This window comes from Oncorhynchus clarkii, chromosome 16, assembly GCF_045791955.1.
Source record: "Oncorhynchus clarkii lewisi isolate Uvic-CL-2024 chromosome 16, UVic_Ocla_1.0, whole genome shotgun sequence".
Lineage (NCBI taxonomy): Eukaryota > Metazoa > Chordata > Actinopteri > Salmoniformes > Salmonidae > Oncorhynchus > Oncorhynchus clarkii.
This window is the reverse complement of record NC_092162.1, coordinates 51,053,000-51,067,027: the sequence shown is the minus strand read 5'-3', so window position 1 is coordinate 51,067,027 and position 14,028 is coordinate 51,053,000. Positions and strand designations below refer to the sequence as shown.

General features: G+C 43.1%; 1 protein-coding gene across 1 annotated transcript; it reads left to right on the top strand.

The window, feature by feature from the left end:
- The first annotated feature begins 11,957 nt into the window (after positions 1-11,957).
- Positions 11,958-13,763, top strand: LOC139367684 (ras association domain-containing protein 8-like). The gene is made up of 2 exons (XM_071105969.1): positions 11,958-12,060; positions 12,185-13,763. Exons 1-2 carry the CDS (start codon positions 11,958-11,960, stop codon positions 13,573-13,575), a joined length of 1,494 nt encoding a protein of 497 aa, XP_070962070.1. The 3' UTR covers positions 13,576-13,763.
- Positions 13,764-14,028: the final 265 nt, after the last annotated feature.

Sequence of the window (14,028 nt, the reverse complement as noted above, 5' to 3'; positions counted from 1 at the left end):
GGGCACTGGGTAAAGAGAGGAGGGAGGTGGGCAGTGGGGGGCACTGAGTAAAGAGAGCAGGGAGGTGGGCAGTGGGGGGCACTGGGTAAAGAGAGGAGGGAGGTGGGCAGTGGGGGGCACTGGGTAAAGAGAGGAGGGAGGTGGGCAGTGGGGGGCACTGGGTAAAGAGGAGGGAGGTGGGCAGTGGGGGGCACTGGATAAAGAGGAGGGAGGTGGAAAGTGGGGGGCACTGGGTAAAGAGAGGAGGGAGGTGGGCAGTGGGGGGCACTGGGTAAAGAGAGGAGGGAGGTGGGCAGTGGGGGGCACTGGATAAAGAGGAGGGAGGTGGAAAGTGGGGGGCACTGGGTAAAGAGAGGAGGGAGGTGGGCAGTGAGGGGCACTGGATAAAGAGGAGGGAGGTGGAAAGTGGGGGGCACTGGGTAAAGAGAGGAGGGAGGTGGGCAGTGGGGGGCACTGGGTAAAGAGAGGAGGGAGGTGGGCAGTGGAGGGCACTGGATAAAGAGGAGGGAGGTGGAAAGTGGGGGGCACTGGGTAAAGAGAGGAGGGAGGTGGGCAGTGCGGGGCACTGGGTAAAGAGAGGAGGGAGGTGGGCAGTGGGGGGCACTGGGTAAAGAGGAGGGAGGTGGGCAGTGGGGGGCACTGGGTAAAGAGGAGGGAGGTGGGCAGTAGGGGACACTGGGTAAAGAGAGGAGGGAGGTGGGCAATGGGGGGCACTGGGTAAAGAGAGGAGGGAGGTGGGCAGTGGGGGGCACTGGGTAAAGAGAGGAGGGCGGTGGGCAGTGGGGGCACTAGGTAAAGAGAGGAGGGAGGTGGGCAGTGGGGGGCACTGGGTAAAGAGGAGGGAGGTGGGCAGTGGGGGGCACTGGGTAAAGAGGAGGGAGGTGGGCAGTGGGGGGCACTGGGTAAAGAGAGGAGGGAGGTGGGCAGTGGGGGCACTAGGTAAAGAGAGGAGGGAGGTGGGCAGTGGGGGGCACTGGGTAAAGAGGAGGGAGGTGGGCAGTGGGGGGCACTGGGTAAAGAGGAGGGAGGTGGGCAGTAGGGGACACTGGGTAAAGAGAGGAGGGAGGTGGGCAGTGGGGGGCACTGGGTAAAGAGAGGAGGGAGGTGGGCAGTGGGGGGCACTGGGTAAAGAGAGGAGGGAGGTGGGCAGTGGGGGGCACTGGGTAAAGAGAGGAGGGAGTTGGGAAGTAGAGGAACATTGGGTATAGAGGAGAGAGGTTTTATTTTGTGAAAATGTTTTCTAAACAGGGAAATCCGGTTTCTTTTACAAGGGAGCCCTGCACATAATCATACAAATTCACAATATTTACAATTCCAACACCCTAAAAACATACAATATTTACAAGCAATTTAATACAAGTAACTAACAAAACAAACATTCCTCAGTAAAAAATAATAATAAAGCCATCCAGTCTAAATAAATGCAGATCTACCTAACTCAGTGGAAACCTAAGGGATCTCCAGAGTTAGCCATCCCTGTGATCGGGTCTGGTGACTCGTATGTCTGTAATATAACAACGAAGTAAGACAACGTTTCCCAACTCCAGTTCTCGAGTACTCCCAACATTTTTATTGTAGCCCTGGACAAGCACACCGCTTTGAACTTGAAAATGAATCATCAAGCCCTCGTTAAGTTTAATCAGGTGAGTTTGTCTGGGGCTACGACAAAAATGTATGCTGTTGAGGAAACTGGAGGACTGGAGTTGCTAAACACTGAAGCAAGTTTTGGTGGAAGTTTGCACAAGAGGGATTTATAAACAAAAAGAGAGCACTGAGAATGGTAGCTGACTCTATAGCCACTCCTATCTGTCATAGTTTTAATCTGGGCCTAGAGGAAAGTCTTTGTCCTCAGGTCTGGAGGGAAGTAATTCCGCTACTCAAGAGTGGTAAGCAGCCTTTACTAGTTCTAACAGCAGACATATAAGCTTGCTGCCAGCTCTTAGCAACCTATCTTCTTATTATCAATTTCTTTCAACCAATCATCCGTCATTTGTTTCAGTGTTGAGTGCCCTTCTCTATAAGCAAACTGACCAAATACAATGCTATTTCTCTGTAAACAAAATAACAACAGACTTTCAGCATGCTTATAGAGAAGGGCACTCAACATGTACTGCACTGAAACAAATGACGGATGATTGGTTGAAAGAAATTGATAATAAGAAGATTGTTGGAGCGGTACTATTAGATATCAGTGCAACCTTTGATATTATTGACCATAACCTGTTTGTTGAAAAAAACGTATGTGTTATGGCTTTTCAACCTCTGCCATATCGTGGATTCAGAGCTATCTATCTAATAGAACTCAAAAGGTTTTCTTTAATGGAAGCTTCTCTAATGTCAAACATGTAAAGTGTGGTGTATCACAGGGCAGCTCTCTAGGCCCTCTACTCTTTTCTATTTTTACCAATGACCTGTGTGCCCATGTATGCTGATGATTCAACCATATACGCTTTAGCAACCACAGCTAATTAAGTCACTGAAACCCTTAAGAGTTGCAGTCTTTTTTTGGAATGGCCAGTAATAAACTGGTCCTGAACATCTCTAAAACTAAGAGCATTGTATCTGGTACAAATCATTCCTTATATTCTAGACTTCAGCTGAATCTGATAATGAATGGTGTGGCTGTTGAACAACTTCAGGAGACTAAATTACTTGGTGTTACGTTAGATTGTAAAATGTCATGGTCAAAACATATAGATTCAATGGTTGTAAAGATGGGGAGAGGTCTGTCCGTAATAAAGAGATGATCTGCTTTTTTGACACCACACTCCAAAAAGCAAGTTCTGCAGGCTCTAGTTTAGTCTGATCTTGATTATTGTCCAGTCGTGTGATCCAGTGCTGCAAGGAAAGACCTAGTTAAGCTGCAGCTGGCCCAGAACAGAGTTGCACATTTTGCTCTTCATTGTAATCAGAGGGCTGATTTAAATACTATGCATGCCAGTCTCTCTAGGCTAAGAGTTGAGGAAAGACTGACTGCATCACCTCTTCCTTTTATAAGAAACATGAATGTGTTGGAAATCCCAAATTATTTGCATAGTCAACTTACACACAGCTCTTACACACAGCTCTTACCCCACCAGACATGCCACCAGGGGTCTTTCACAGTCCCCAAATCCAGAACAAATTCAGGAAAGCGTACAGTATTATATAGAGTCCTTATTGCATGGAACTTCCTTCCATCTCATATTGCTCAAATAAACAGCAAACCTGGTTTCAAAAAACAAATAAAGCAACACCTCCCTGCACAACGAATCTCCCCTATTTGACCTAGATAGTTTGTGTGTATGCATTGATATGTAGGCTATGTGTGGCTTAATTTAAAAAACAATGTAGTTCTGTCCTTGAGCTGTCTACTGATGTTCTGTTTTGTGTTTTGTGTGGACCCCAGGAAGAGTAGCTGCTGCTTTTGCAACAGGGATCCTTCTAAAATACCAAAAAATACCAAATTGATTTACGCGACTTAAGAGGGGCTACCCTACTTTCTGATACAGAATGCAGTGATGTCTACTGAACCTATTCCACGTAATAAAGTGTAGTGCGCTATGATAAACCGTACCCAATGGCTTCAATAGTGGCAGCTGCATTCATATAGACCCTTTAAACTCAACCCTTGACTTCGAAGCCAGTTCCAGTACCTTTTTTCATTGTTCCCCTCTAATCAGGGACTGATTTAGACATGGGACACCAGGTTTCTGCAATTGATTATCAGGTAGAAAAGAAAACCAGCAGGCTCCAGACCTCATAGGGTAGGAGTTGAATACCTAAATCATCAATATGTTTTTTGAAAGATAGCTTTTTTGGGGGGCATCATCCAACACACACTACCGTTCAAATGTTTGGGGTCACTTAGAAATGCCCTTGTTATTGAAAGAAAAGCTAATTTCTTGTCCATTAAAATAACATCAAATTGATCAGAAATACAGTGTAGACATTGTTAATGTTGTAAATTACTATTGTAGCTGGAAACGGCAGATTTTTTATGGAATATCTACATAGGCGCATACAGTGCCTTGCGAAAGTATTCGGCCCCCTTGAACTTTGCGACCTTTTGCCACATTTCAGGCTTCAAACATAAAGATATAAAACTGTATTTTTTTGTGAAGAATCAACAACAAGTGGGACACAATCATGAAGTGGAACGACATTTATTGGATATTTCAAACTTTTTTAACAAATCAAAAACTGAAAAATTGGCCGTGCAAAATTATTCAGCCCCTTTACTTTCAGTGCAGCAAACTCTCTCCAGAAGTTCAGTGAGGATCTCTGAATGATCCAATGTTGACCTAAATGACTAATGATGATAAATACAATCCGCCTGTGTGTAATCAAGTCTCCGTATAAATGCACCTGCACTGTGATAGTCTCAGAGGTCCGTTAAAAGCGCAGAGAGCATCATGAAGAACAAGGAACACACCAGGCAGGTCCGAGATACTGTTGTGAAGAAGTTTAAAGCCGGATTTGGATACAAAAAGATTTCCCAAGCTTTAAACATCCCAAGGAGCACTGTGCAAGCGATAATATTGAAATGGAAGGAGTATCAGACCACTGCAAATCTACCAAGACCTGGCCATCCCTCTAAACTTTCAGCTCATACAAGGAGAAGACTGATCAGAGATGCAGCCAAGAGGCCCATGATCACTCTGGATGAACTGCAGAGTTCTACAGCTGAGGTGGGAGACTCTGTCCATAGGACAACAATCAGTCGTATATTGCACAAATCTGGCCTTTATGGAAGAGTGGCAAGAAGAAAGCCATTTCTTAAAGATATCCATAAAAAGTGTTGTTTAAAGTTTGCCACAAGCCACCTGGGAGACACACCAAACATGTGGAAGAAGGTGCTCTGGTCAGATGAAACCAAAATTGAACTTTTTGGCAACAATGCAAAACGTTATGTTTGGCGTAAAAGCAACACAGCTGAACACACCATCCCCACTGTCAAACATGGTGGTGGCAGCATCATGGTTTGGGCCTGCTTTTCTTCAGCAGGGACAGGGAAGATGGTTAAAATTGATGGGAAGATGGATGGAGCCAAATACAGGACCATTCTGGAAGAAAACCTGATGGAGTCTGCAAAAGACCTGAGACTGGGACGGAGATTTGTCTTCCAACAAGACAATGATCCAAAACATAAAGCAAAATCTACAATGGAATGGTTCAAAAATAAACATATCCAGGTGTTAGAATGGCCAAGTCAAAGTCCAGACCTGAATCCAATCGAGAATCTGTGGAAAGAACTGAAAACTGCTGTTCACAAATGCTCTCCATCCAACCTCACTGAGCTCGAGCTGTTTTGCAAGGAGGAATGGGAAAACATTTCAGTCTCTCAATGTGCAAAACTGATAGAGACATACCCTAAGCGACTTACAGCTGTAATTGCAGCAAAAGGTGGCGCTACAAAGTATTAACTTAAGGGGGCTGAATAATTTTGCACGCCCAATTTTTCAGTTTTTGATTTGTTAAAAAAGTTTGAAATATCCAATAAATGTCGTTCCACTTCATGATTGTGTCCCACTTGTTGTTGATTCTTCACAAAAAAATACAGTTTTATATCTTTATTTTTGAAGCCTGAAATGTGGCAAAAGGTCGCAAAGTTCAAGGGGGCCGAATACTTTCGCAAGGCACTGTATTATCCGCAACCATCACTCCTGTGTTCCAAAGGCACGTTGTGTTAGCTAATCCAAGTATATCATTTTAAAAGGCTAATTGATCATTAGAAAACCCTTTTTCAATTATGTTAGCACAACTGAAAACTGTTGTTCTGATTAATGAAGCAATAAACCTGTCCTTCTTTAGACTAATCTGGAGCATCAGCATTTGTGGGTTTGATTACAGGCTCAAAATGGCCAGAAACAAAGAACTTTCTTCTGAAACTCGTCAGTCTATTCTTGTTCTGAGAAATGAAGGCTATTCCATGCGAGAAATTGCCAAGAAACTGAAGGTCTCGTACAACGCTGTGTACTACTTACATTAGAGTGTCTAGTTTGAGAAACAGATGCCTCACAAGTCCTCGACTGGCAGCTTCAATGAAGAGTACCCGCAGAACACCAGTCTCAACGTCAACAGTGAAGAGGCAACTCCGGGATGCTGGCCTTCTAGGCAGAGTTGCAAAGAAAAAGCCATACTCAGACTGGCCAGTAAAAATAAAAGATTAAGATGGGCAAAAGAACACAGACACTGGATAGAGGAACTCTACCTAGAAGGCCAGCATCCCGGAGTCGCCTCTTCACTGTTGACGTTGACACTGGTGTTTTGCGGGTACTATTGAATCTACAAGCACTAATTATGGTCAATTTAGACTGACAATAGTATCTAGTTATGGTAAGGGGTGAAATAAGTATAGCCAGTTATAATTGTAACGGTTTAGCAGATAATAAAAAAAAAGAACATCAATCTTTACATGGCTAAAGAAAAAGGAATATAGCATATACTGTTTACAGGAAACTCACTCTACATCCTTAGATGAAGTTGCGTGGAAAAAGGAATGGGGTGATGAACACCCTGACCTTAGAGAGACTTCTTATTTCTCTATTTGGTTAGGTCGGGTGTGATTTGGGTGGGCATTCTAGTTTTCTATTTCTTTCTTGGCTGGGTATGGTTCCCAATCAGAGGAAGCTGTCTATTGTTGTCTCTGATTGGAGATCATACTTAGGCAGCATTTTTACAGAGGAAGAACTTTAGAGCTGCCTTGCCCTATAAAAACACTCACAAAATTTCAGTTTGCTATTCACAAGAAGCATTGCCTGATGTGAACCATGCCTCGAACAAAAGAGAGCTCAGAAGACCTAAGATTAAGGATTGTTGACTTGCACAAAGCTGGAAAGGGTGACGAAAGTATCTCTAAAAGCCTTGATGTTCATCAGTCCATGGTAAGACAAACGGTCTATAAATGGAGAAAGTTCAGGACTGTTACTACTCTCCCTAGGAGTGGCCGTCCTGCAAAGATGAATGCAAGAGCACAGCGCAGAATGTTCAATGAGTTAAAGAAGAATCCTAGAGTGTCAGCTCAGAAATCTCTGGAACATGCTAACATCTCTGTTGACAGGTCTACGATACGTAAAACACTAAACAGGAATGGTGTCCATGGGAGGACACCATGAAAGAAGCCACTGCTGTCCAAAAACATTGCTGCACGCCTGAAGTTTGAAAAAGAGCTTCTGGGAAAATATTCTGTGGACAGATGAAACTAAAGTTGAGTTGTTTGGAAGGAACACACAACACTATATTTGTGTAGAAAAAATAAAAATAAAACATGCCTTCTGGAGTGGTCCAGTCAAAGTCCTGACCTCAACCCGATTGAGATGCTGTGGCATGACCTCAAGAGAGCGGTTCACACCAGACATCCCAAAAATATTGCTGAACTGAAACAGCTGTGTGAAGAGGAATGGTCCAGAATTCCTCCTGACCGTTGTGCAGGTCTGATCTGCAACTACAGAAAATGTTTGGTTGAGGTTATTGCTGCCAAAGGAGGGTCAACCAGTTATTAAATCCAAGGGTTCACATACTTTTCCCACCCTGCCCTGTGAATGTTTACACAGTGTGTTCAATAAAGACATGAACATGTATAATTGTTTGTGTGTTATTAGTTTAAGCAGAATGTGTTTGTCTATTGTTGTGACTTAGATGAAGATCAGATCAAATTTTATGACCAATTTATGGAGAAGTCCAGGTATTTCCAAAGGGTTCACATATAGTAAAAAGTACAGGGCCCAAAATGGATTTAAGACCATCAGAAGAAACACATTGTGTCCTGTCTTTCAGGTAGTTTTCCAACCAAATGTAGGCTGCCTGACTCAGGTCGATTTCAGACAGTCTAAGAATTAATAACGAATAGTCAAGTGTCTTTAGCCTTCGGCGGGTCTATAAAAAGGGCAGCACAATGCTGCCTTTTGTCCATGCCATTTACAATGTAATTTACCACCCAAAGAAGGAACATAAATAGTGCTATGACCTGGCCTAAACCTGGCTGATTGACACTTGGAAAACATTTTAAAGCTAGAAAAGATCTAAGCTGAAAATATCACATTTTCGCTAGGCAAGACAGTTTGAGAGATTGGGCGATAATTATTCATGTTATAGGGGTCACCACTTATGTAGAGAGGCAGCACATGGGCAGCCTTCCAGACCCTAGCGGTAGCACCTGAGATAGTTGTCAGGTTACAAAATATGTGTCAATGATTCCAAAATTAGGGAGCAGAAAGCTGCAGCAAGAAAGGATCAAGCAAATCAGCCCCAATGGATTAATTTTTTTATCTTAAGGAGTGCGTCTAGCACATCACAAGAAGAACGTAGAGCAAGGCATTGGGTAGAGAGGAGGGAGGTGGGCAGTGGGAGGCATTGGGTAGAGAGGAGGGAGGTGGGCAGTGGGGGACATTGGGTAGAGAGGAGGGAGGTGGGCAGTGGGGGACATTGGGAGGAGAGGAGGGAGGTGGGCAGTGGGAGGCATTGGGTAGAGAGGAGGGAGGTGGGCAGTGGGGGACATTGGGTAGAGAGGAGGGAGGTGGGCAGTGCGAGCATTGGCACAGCAGTTTCCCCTATACTCTAAAAAGGAATATCAGATCATATAAAGGACTGATCCCTGGCCCCAACTGGTCATTTTGAAGCAGATTACCAATAACGATAAACATGAGTTCTGTCCGCATTATTGGCAAAGTGATATTAAACTGCACTCTAAACAGGACGTCTTGCACATCACAAGTAGAAAGTTGTTGAAGTGAAAACAAAGATTCACTAGCAGTTGACAGAGATTACATCCTGCCAAATAGAGGCAGTGGGAGGCGTTGGGTAGAGAGGAGGGAGGTGGGCAGTGGGGGACATTGGGTAGAGAAGGAGGGGTTGGGCAGTGGGGGACATTGGGTAGAGAAGGAGGGGTTGGGCAGTGGGGGACATTGGGTAGAGAGGAGGGAGGTGGGCAGTGGGGGGAATTGGCACAGCAGTTTCCCTTAGGACTGATTCCTGGCCCCAACTGGTCATCTTGAAGCAGATTAGAAATAACGATACATCTTTCCGCATTATTGGCAAAGTGATATTTATTAAATTTTTTATTTAACCTTTATTTAACTAGGCAAGTCAGCTAAGAACAAATTCTTATTTACAATGACGGCCTACATATAAAACTGTACTGTACATTGTATTGTCATTATCATGAATCATGGATGATATACTCAAATGAATTTTTAATTATCAAAGGAATATGGCATGACATTGTAAAAATATGCATATACAACAGAGCACAGCCTTATGAACAACGGTTTCCTGGAAATATTATGTCCAAAATAAGACAAGTCCTGAAAAAATGTATTTCACAATTTCCCATAAAATGTTTAAGCTATAGCATTAAAGAGCCACACTACATCATTATGCGAGAATAGTACCAATTAGCCTATTGCATATCTTGTATAGAGGGCCCATATTTTTGCACCTCAACATTCTGGAGTTAAGTTTACCATCTCACTTCTAAGCAACAAATCACAACTGTCAGAATTTGTTATGAACAATGCAACTGAACAACCAACTTCCCAAAAAACTGACCAATTGATATCAAGAAGTAGTCTTTTAATTTGGGTTAGATTTAATTATATTACATGAAATACAGTCCTCTAATCTTCTACTTAACACTACTGATTACAGCTCAGACACCACTTAGATTCAAGCAACCAAGTGCAAACAAACACACATGAACAAACATAACCTCTTTCAACTATCTGTCCTCCTTGTCTGTCCTGGTCTGTAGCTCACCATTAAGCTATGAGGCTGGGAGCAGCTGGACATGTGGTTTGCGTTGCAGAATGGGAATGGTTCTAATTTTCAACTCTCACATTTCTCCTAACATTAACCCGTCTCGGGAGGAGGGCCTGGCAGGCTGAAGAAAAGTTTGACAACAGGTGTTCCACTTCTTTTACTCCAGCAGTTTACGTTATGTATTTAGTCTAGTGCACATTCTAGCCTAATTCACTCCTGTCCCAAAACTATCCAAAACAAAAGCACATGTAGCCTACTTAAAATAATATACAACCTCAGTCCCAATAGTTTTGGCACAGGAGTGAATTAGAATGTGCGCTAAACACAATGTAAACTACCCATTTTTATTTGGTATACAAGCGACTTATCTGTTGACTAATGAGACTAAGAATTTGAGTGGAGAAATTACAAAACCTTTGCTCCCTCTTGTGGGGTGACCGAGCTTAGATATCCAACACCATATTTTCAGTTTAAGCTTCATTTGTACAGTGCGAGCCATAGAAATAGAATGGATAGAGTGAGTGTCCCCATTCAAGTAAAATATGACATAATAGGTGGATTGGTGGCCATTGGGAGTGTACACATAGGAGCAAAGCAGGAAGTAAAAGCAGGAATTGTACCCATCAATCTGTGCTGTAATTTGTTGAATCAACTCAACATTACAAAAAAATACATTCCATTGTATGAGCCACATTTGTTAGCATCATTTCAATGAACAATCTACATTACCATGGAAATAATTGCATCACAATTCCAGACAGCCATTGCGAGTGTACCACATGAGTTTACCAGTAAAATTGCCAGGATTAGAGGTTCCAAGCCTGTTCTATTGATTCTATTTCTATGGTATGAGCATTCTATTCAGTTGAAGGTGTTATTGGCAGTAACAAAATGTATTTAAGAATATCCATTCCCTACAACATCTAATCAGAGAACTAGTTTGGATAACTTGTCAGGGGTGCTGTGGAAGTACATTTACAAGCATTTTGCTGTCAAGATTCATGATGAACAAGTGTCAGTAGCTAATAAGGGATTACTGTACTGTTCAACAAGGCTGGAGACTCAAAACCAAAAGTATTTGGTCAATCGAAGGCAAATCATATAACAGTTGTGGAATGCTCTAGAACTTGGCGTACTGGAGCTTTGGACAGTTTACCAGACTGTTTATATTTTCCGTTCCGATAGGGATCCCCCTTCCTGTCAGAAAGATACACAAAAACACCCAGAGCCAAAAATATCTGACAGTTTTCTGATGCAAGTGAACCAATGTTGATAGTATTTGGTTAGCTCAAACAAACTAAGTAGCTAAGAGTTTATGTCAACTTGGATTTTAATTTATACCCAAATTAGACTATTTATTTTTCTTGACGCAACAATGCCATTTTGAAAATAAATAACACAATGCATACAAAGTTGTCAATTTATCCATTGTATTCAAGTATCGTAAAAGACAAACAAAATGCCATTTTAAGCATAAATATAGCAAACCTACTGATAAACTTTCAGAGTCTAATCTGTGCAATTTTCACACAGATCAGCCCTCAATCTTTTTTTGAGAGGAGTGGGATAATAAACTTCCCTGCAGTAGTAGTTACCCAAGGGAATTCAAATTGGCGTTACTCACTCCACGGTGCTCCTCACAAGACCGTTTCCATCCCTTTCAGAGCATTGTGCCTTCAGTATAGTGGACGGCTCCCAGCATCGGATCTAAGAGGTAGGTAGCGAACTTTATTCACAGTCTATGCATGTGATATTCTGGCATCGGAACCAACGGATTATTACAATTATCTTGAGAAAATGTCCAACTTCGAACCATCTACTTTTGAAGCCAAATAGGTGAATTTTGCTGGCAACTGGATGCTTTGTTCATTAATGCCTTTGATAACATTTTATACAACTATTAAGTTTTACCCTCAATATATGAATTGTTTGTTTACATCCTTGAGTATCGTTAAGCATTATTTGAAAATACTGTAAATTCCAACTCGATGATTGCATTAAACTTACAAATATGTCATTTTGACTGCCCTCAAGACACAAAGCTGGCCAAGACAGTGAGCAGACAAACTATTTACAGAGAATGGTAATGAGGGTCATTAGTCGGTCTCCACCACTTCCCCTGTTTGTACAGTAATGGAGGCTCTTACCTAGAGATATCAGCACCTACAGTAACGCTTCATTTTGTTCTCATCCCTTAATTTTCTGAATACAGAATAAGAATGGAGGTTAAGGTATCAGTGGAGGGAGTCCCACGTGTTGTCTGTGGAGTTACTGAGAAAACCACATGCCAGGAAGTAGTCATAGCTTTGGCTCAATCCCTTGGTGAGTACACATCTGGCGGCATTTACATTTTAGGGTCTCATTTCACTGTATACTTTACTTGATTTCTCATACAAATCAATCTTTTCAGGTAATAAATTCATCCTAATTATCTTCCTCTGCTTAGGTCGTCCTGGGCGCTACACACTTCAGGAGAAATTCAAAGAGTTTGAGCGAAATATGACGCCTAATGAACGGCTTCTGGAGTCTCTTGAGAAGTACGGCCAGCAGGCCAGAGAGATCCAGCTCACCCTGCTGCACAATGGGCCATCCCTCTGGGAAGGGCCTAGCAGAGCGAAAGGCGGCAGATACGAGGCTGGCCCTCAGCTTAGGAGAGCAGATGCTGGGGGCAAGGTACAAAGGCTTAGCGGTGGGCTTAGTTTACACCGTCAAAGCCTCCCTCCCTTATCGTGCCTGCGGCAACAAGCCGAACAGCGACCGGAAGAACCAAAAAAGCCCAAAAGAAAGTCCCTGACCCTGATGGAGGAGGCTTGGGGATGGCTGGAGAGCATAGGAAGGGGCACAGTGAACCAATCAGGCCGCGAAAAGGGTAGCAGGATGGACACGGTTAAAAGGGATGGTTGTTCCCTGAACGTTACGGTCACTGTTGCCAAGGATCCCTCCACTCCTGGGGTTTTGCAGAGCAAATGTAGAGAAAAGAGTGCTAAGTCCACTGAGCACCAGCGAATCTCCTGCTGCATGGGAGACCAGGGCAGGGACAGAGAGAAAAGTAACCTTTTCAATTCTGATGAAGGTAATGATATCCAACATGTTAAGAAACACCCAGAGGTTAGCATGACAAAGATAAAAGCTGAGGGCCAGCAGAATCCAACCAGTGCCCTTAAGATGGTTGATGAGAAAAGGAAGTTAAGAGCACTAGTTGCGATTCAACAGGCTAGTCTGAAAGAGCTGCAGGTCCAAATAACCTGCACGGATAGCCAAATTCATGAGCTGGAGGAGCAACGAAAGGCCAGGCAAGCTGACCAAGAGGCCCAGCAAAAAATAGTGGAGGAGGCAGAGCACCTGGAATTTTGGAAAAATGAGCTGAAGGCCGAGGAGGGATATGAGAAAGACTTGCAGGAACAGTTCCTGGAGATGAAGGTGAAAGCTGTGGAGTGTAAGGCCAAGTTAGAAGAGTACAAACGCAAAATGCAAGGTCTTGATTCTTCAAGGGACAGGAGAACTGTTCAAGAGGAGCAAGTGAACGTTTCAAGCCAAGATGCCACATCTCCTGCTGCTGCAGGGTGGACAAGGCTGGATGAGGCCCTGAATCAATCAAGACCTCTTACAGTCAGTGTGGTAAATACTGACAGGAAGTTTGCGTCCAGAGTGGACTCCAGTCATCCTCATGCTGTAGTTCTTCCAAACCAGATCAAGGAATTGCGGCCCTCAGGGCCAAGTCAGCTTAGGGACTGGTGGACATGCTGGTCTGAAGCTCAGAGTCCAAATCCAGAAACACAACCAAGGGTTGTGCATATCTCTGAAATAATGATACATCTGGGCAGCACCAGAGTTTGAAAAGAGGTTGAGGAAAAACGGAAACTTATCTGTAAAAACCAAACACAATATAGCCTTAGCGTTCAGCGAGGACTGTGAGGCAACAAACATAGGCACAGACATGCATACACACACGTACACATGGATTTTGTACTGTAGATGTGTTAATGGTGGAGTAGGGGCCTGAGGGCACACAGTGTGTTGTGAAATATGTGAATGTAATGTAATGCTTTTAAAATTGTATAAACTGCCTTGGTTTTGCTGAACCCCAGGAGGAGTAGCTGCTGCCATAGGGATCCATAATAAATACATGATTTGTTTGCAGTTTCACATTTCTGTACTGACTGTTCTGTTGCTGTAAAAATAAAAAGGCTCAATATTTGTCCTACCAAGAGTTTCTTAATATCTTTTAAATCTTAATTTTGTTCCACTGTTCAGGCACCTTGGTTTGAAAAGAGTTAAGGACAGCATTTC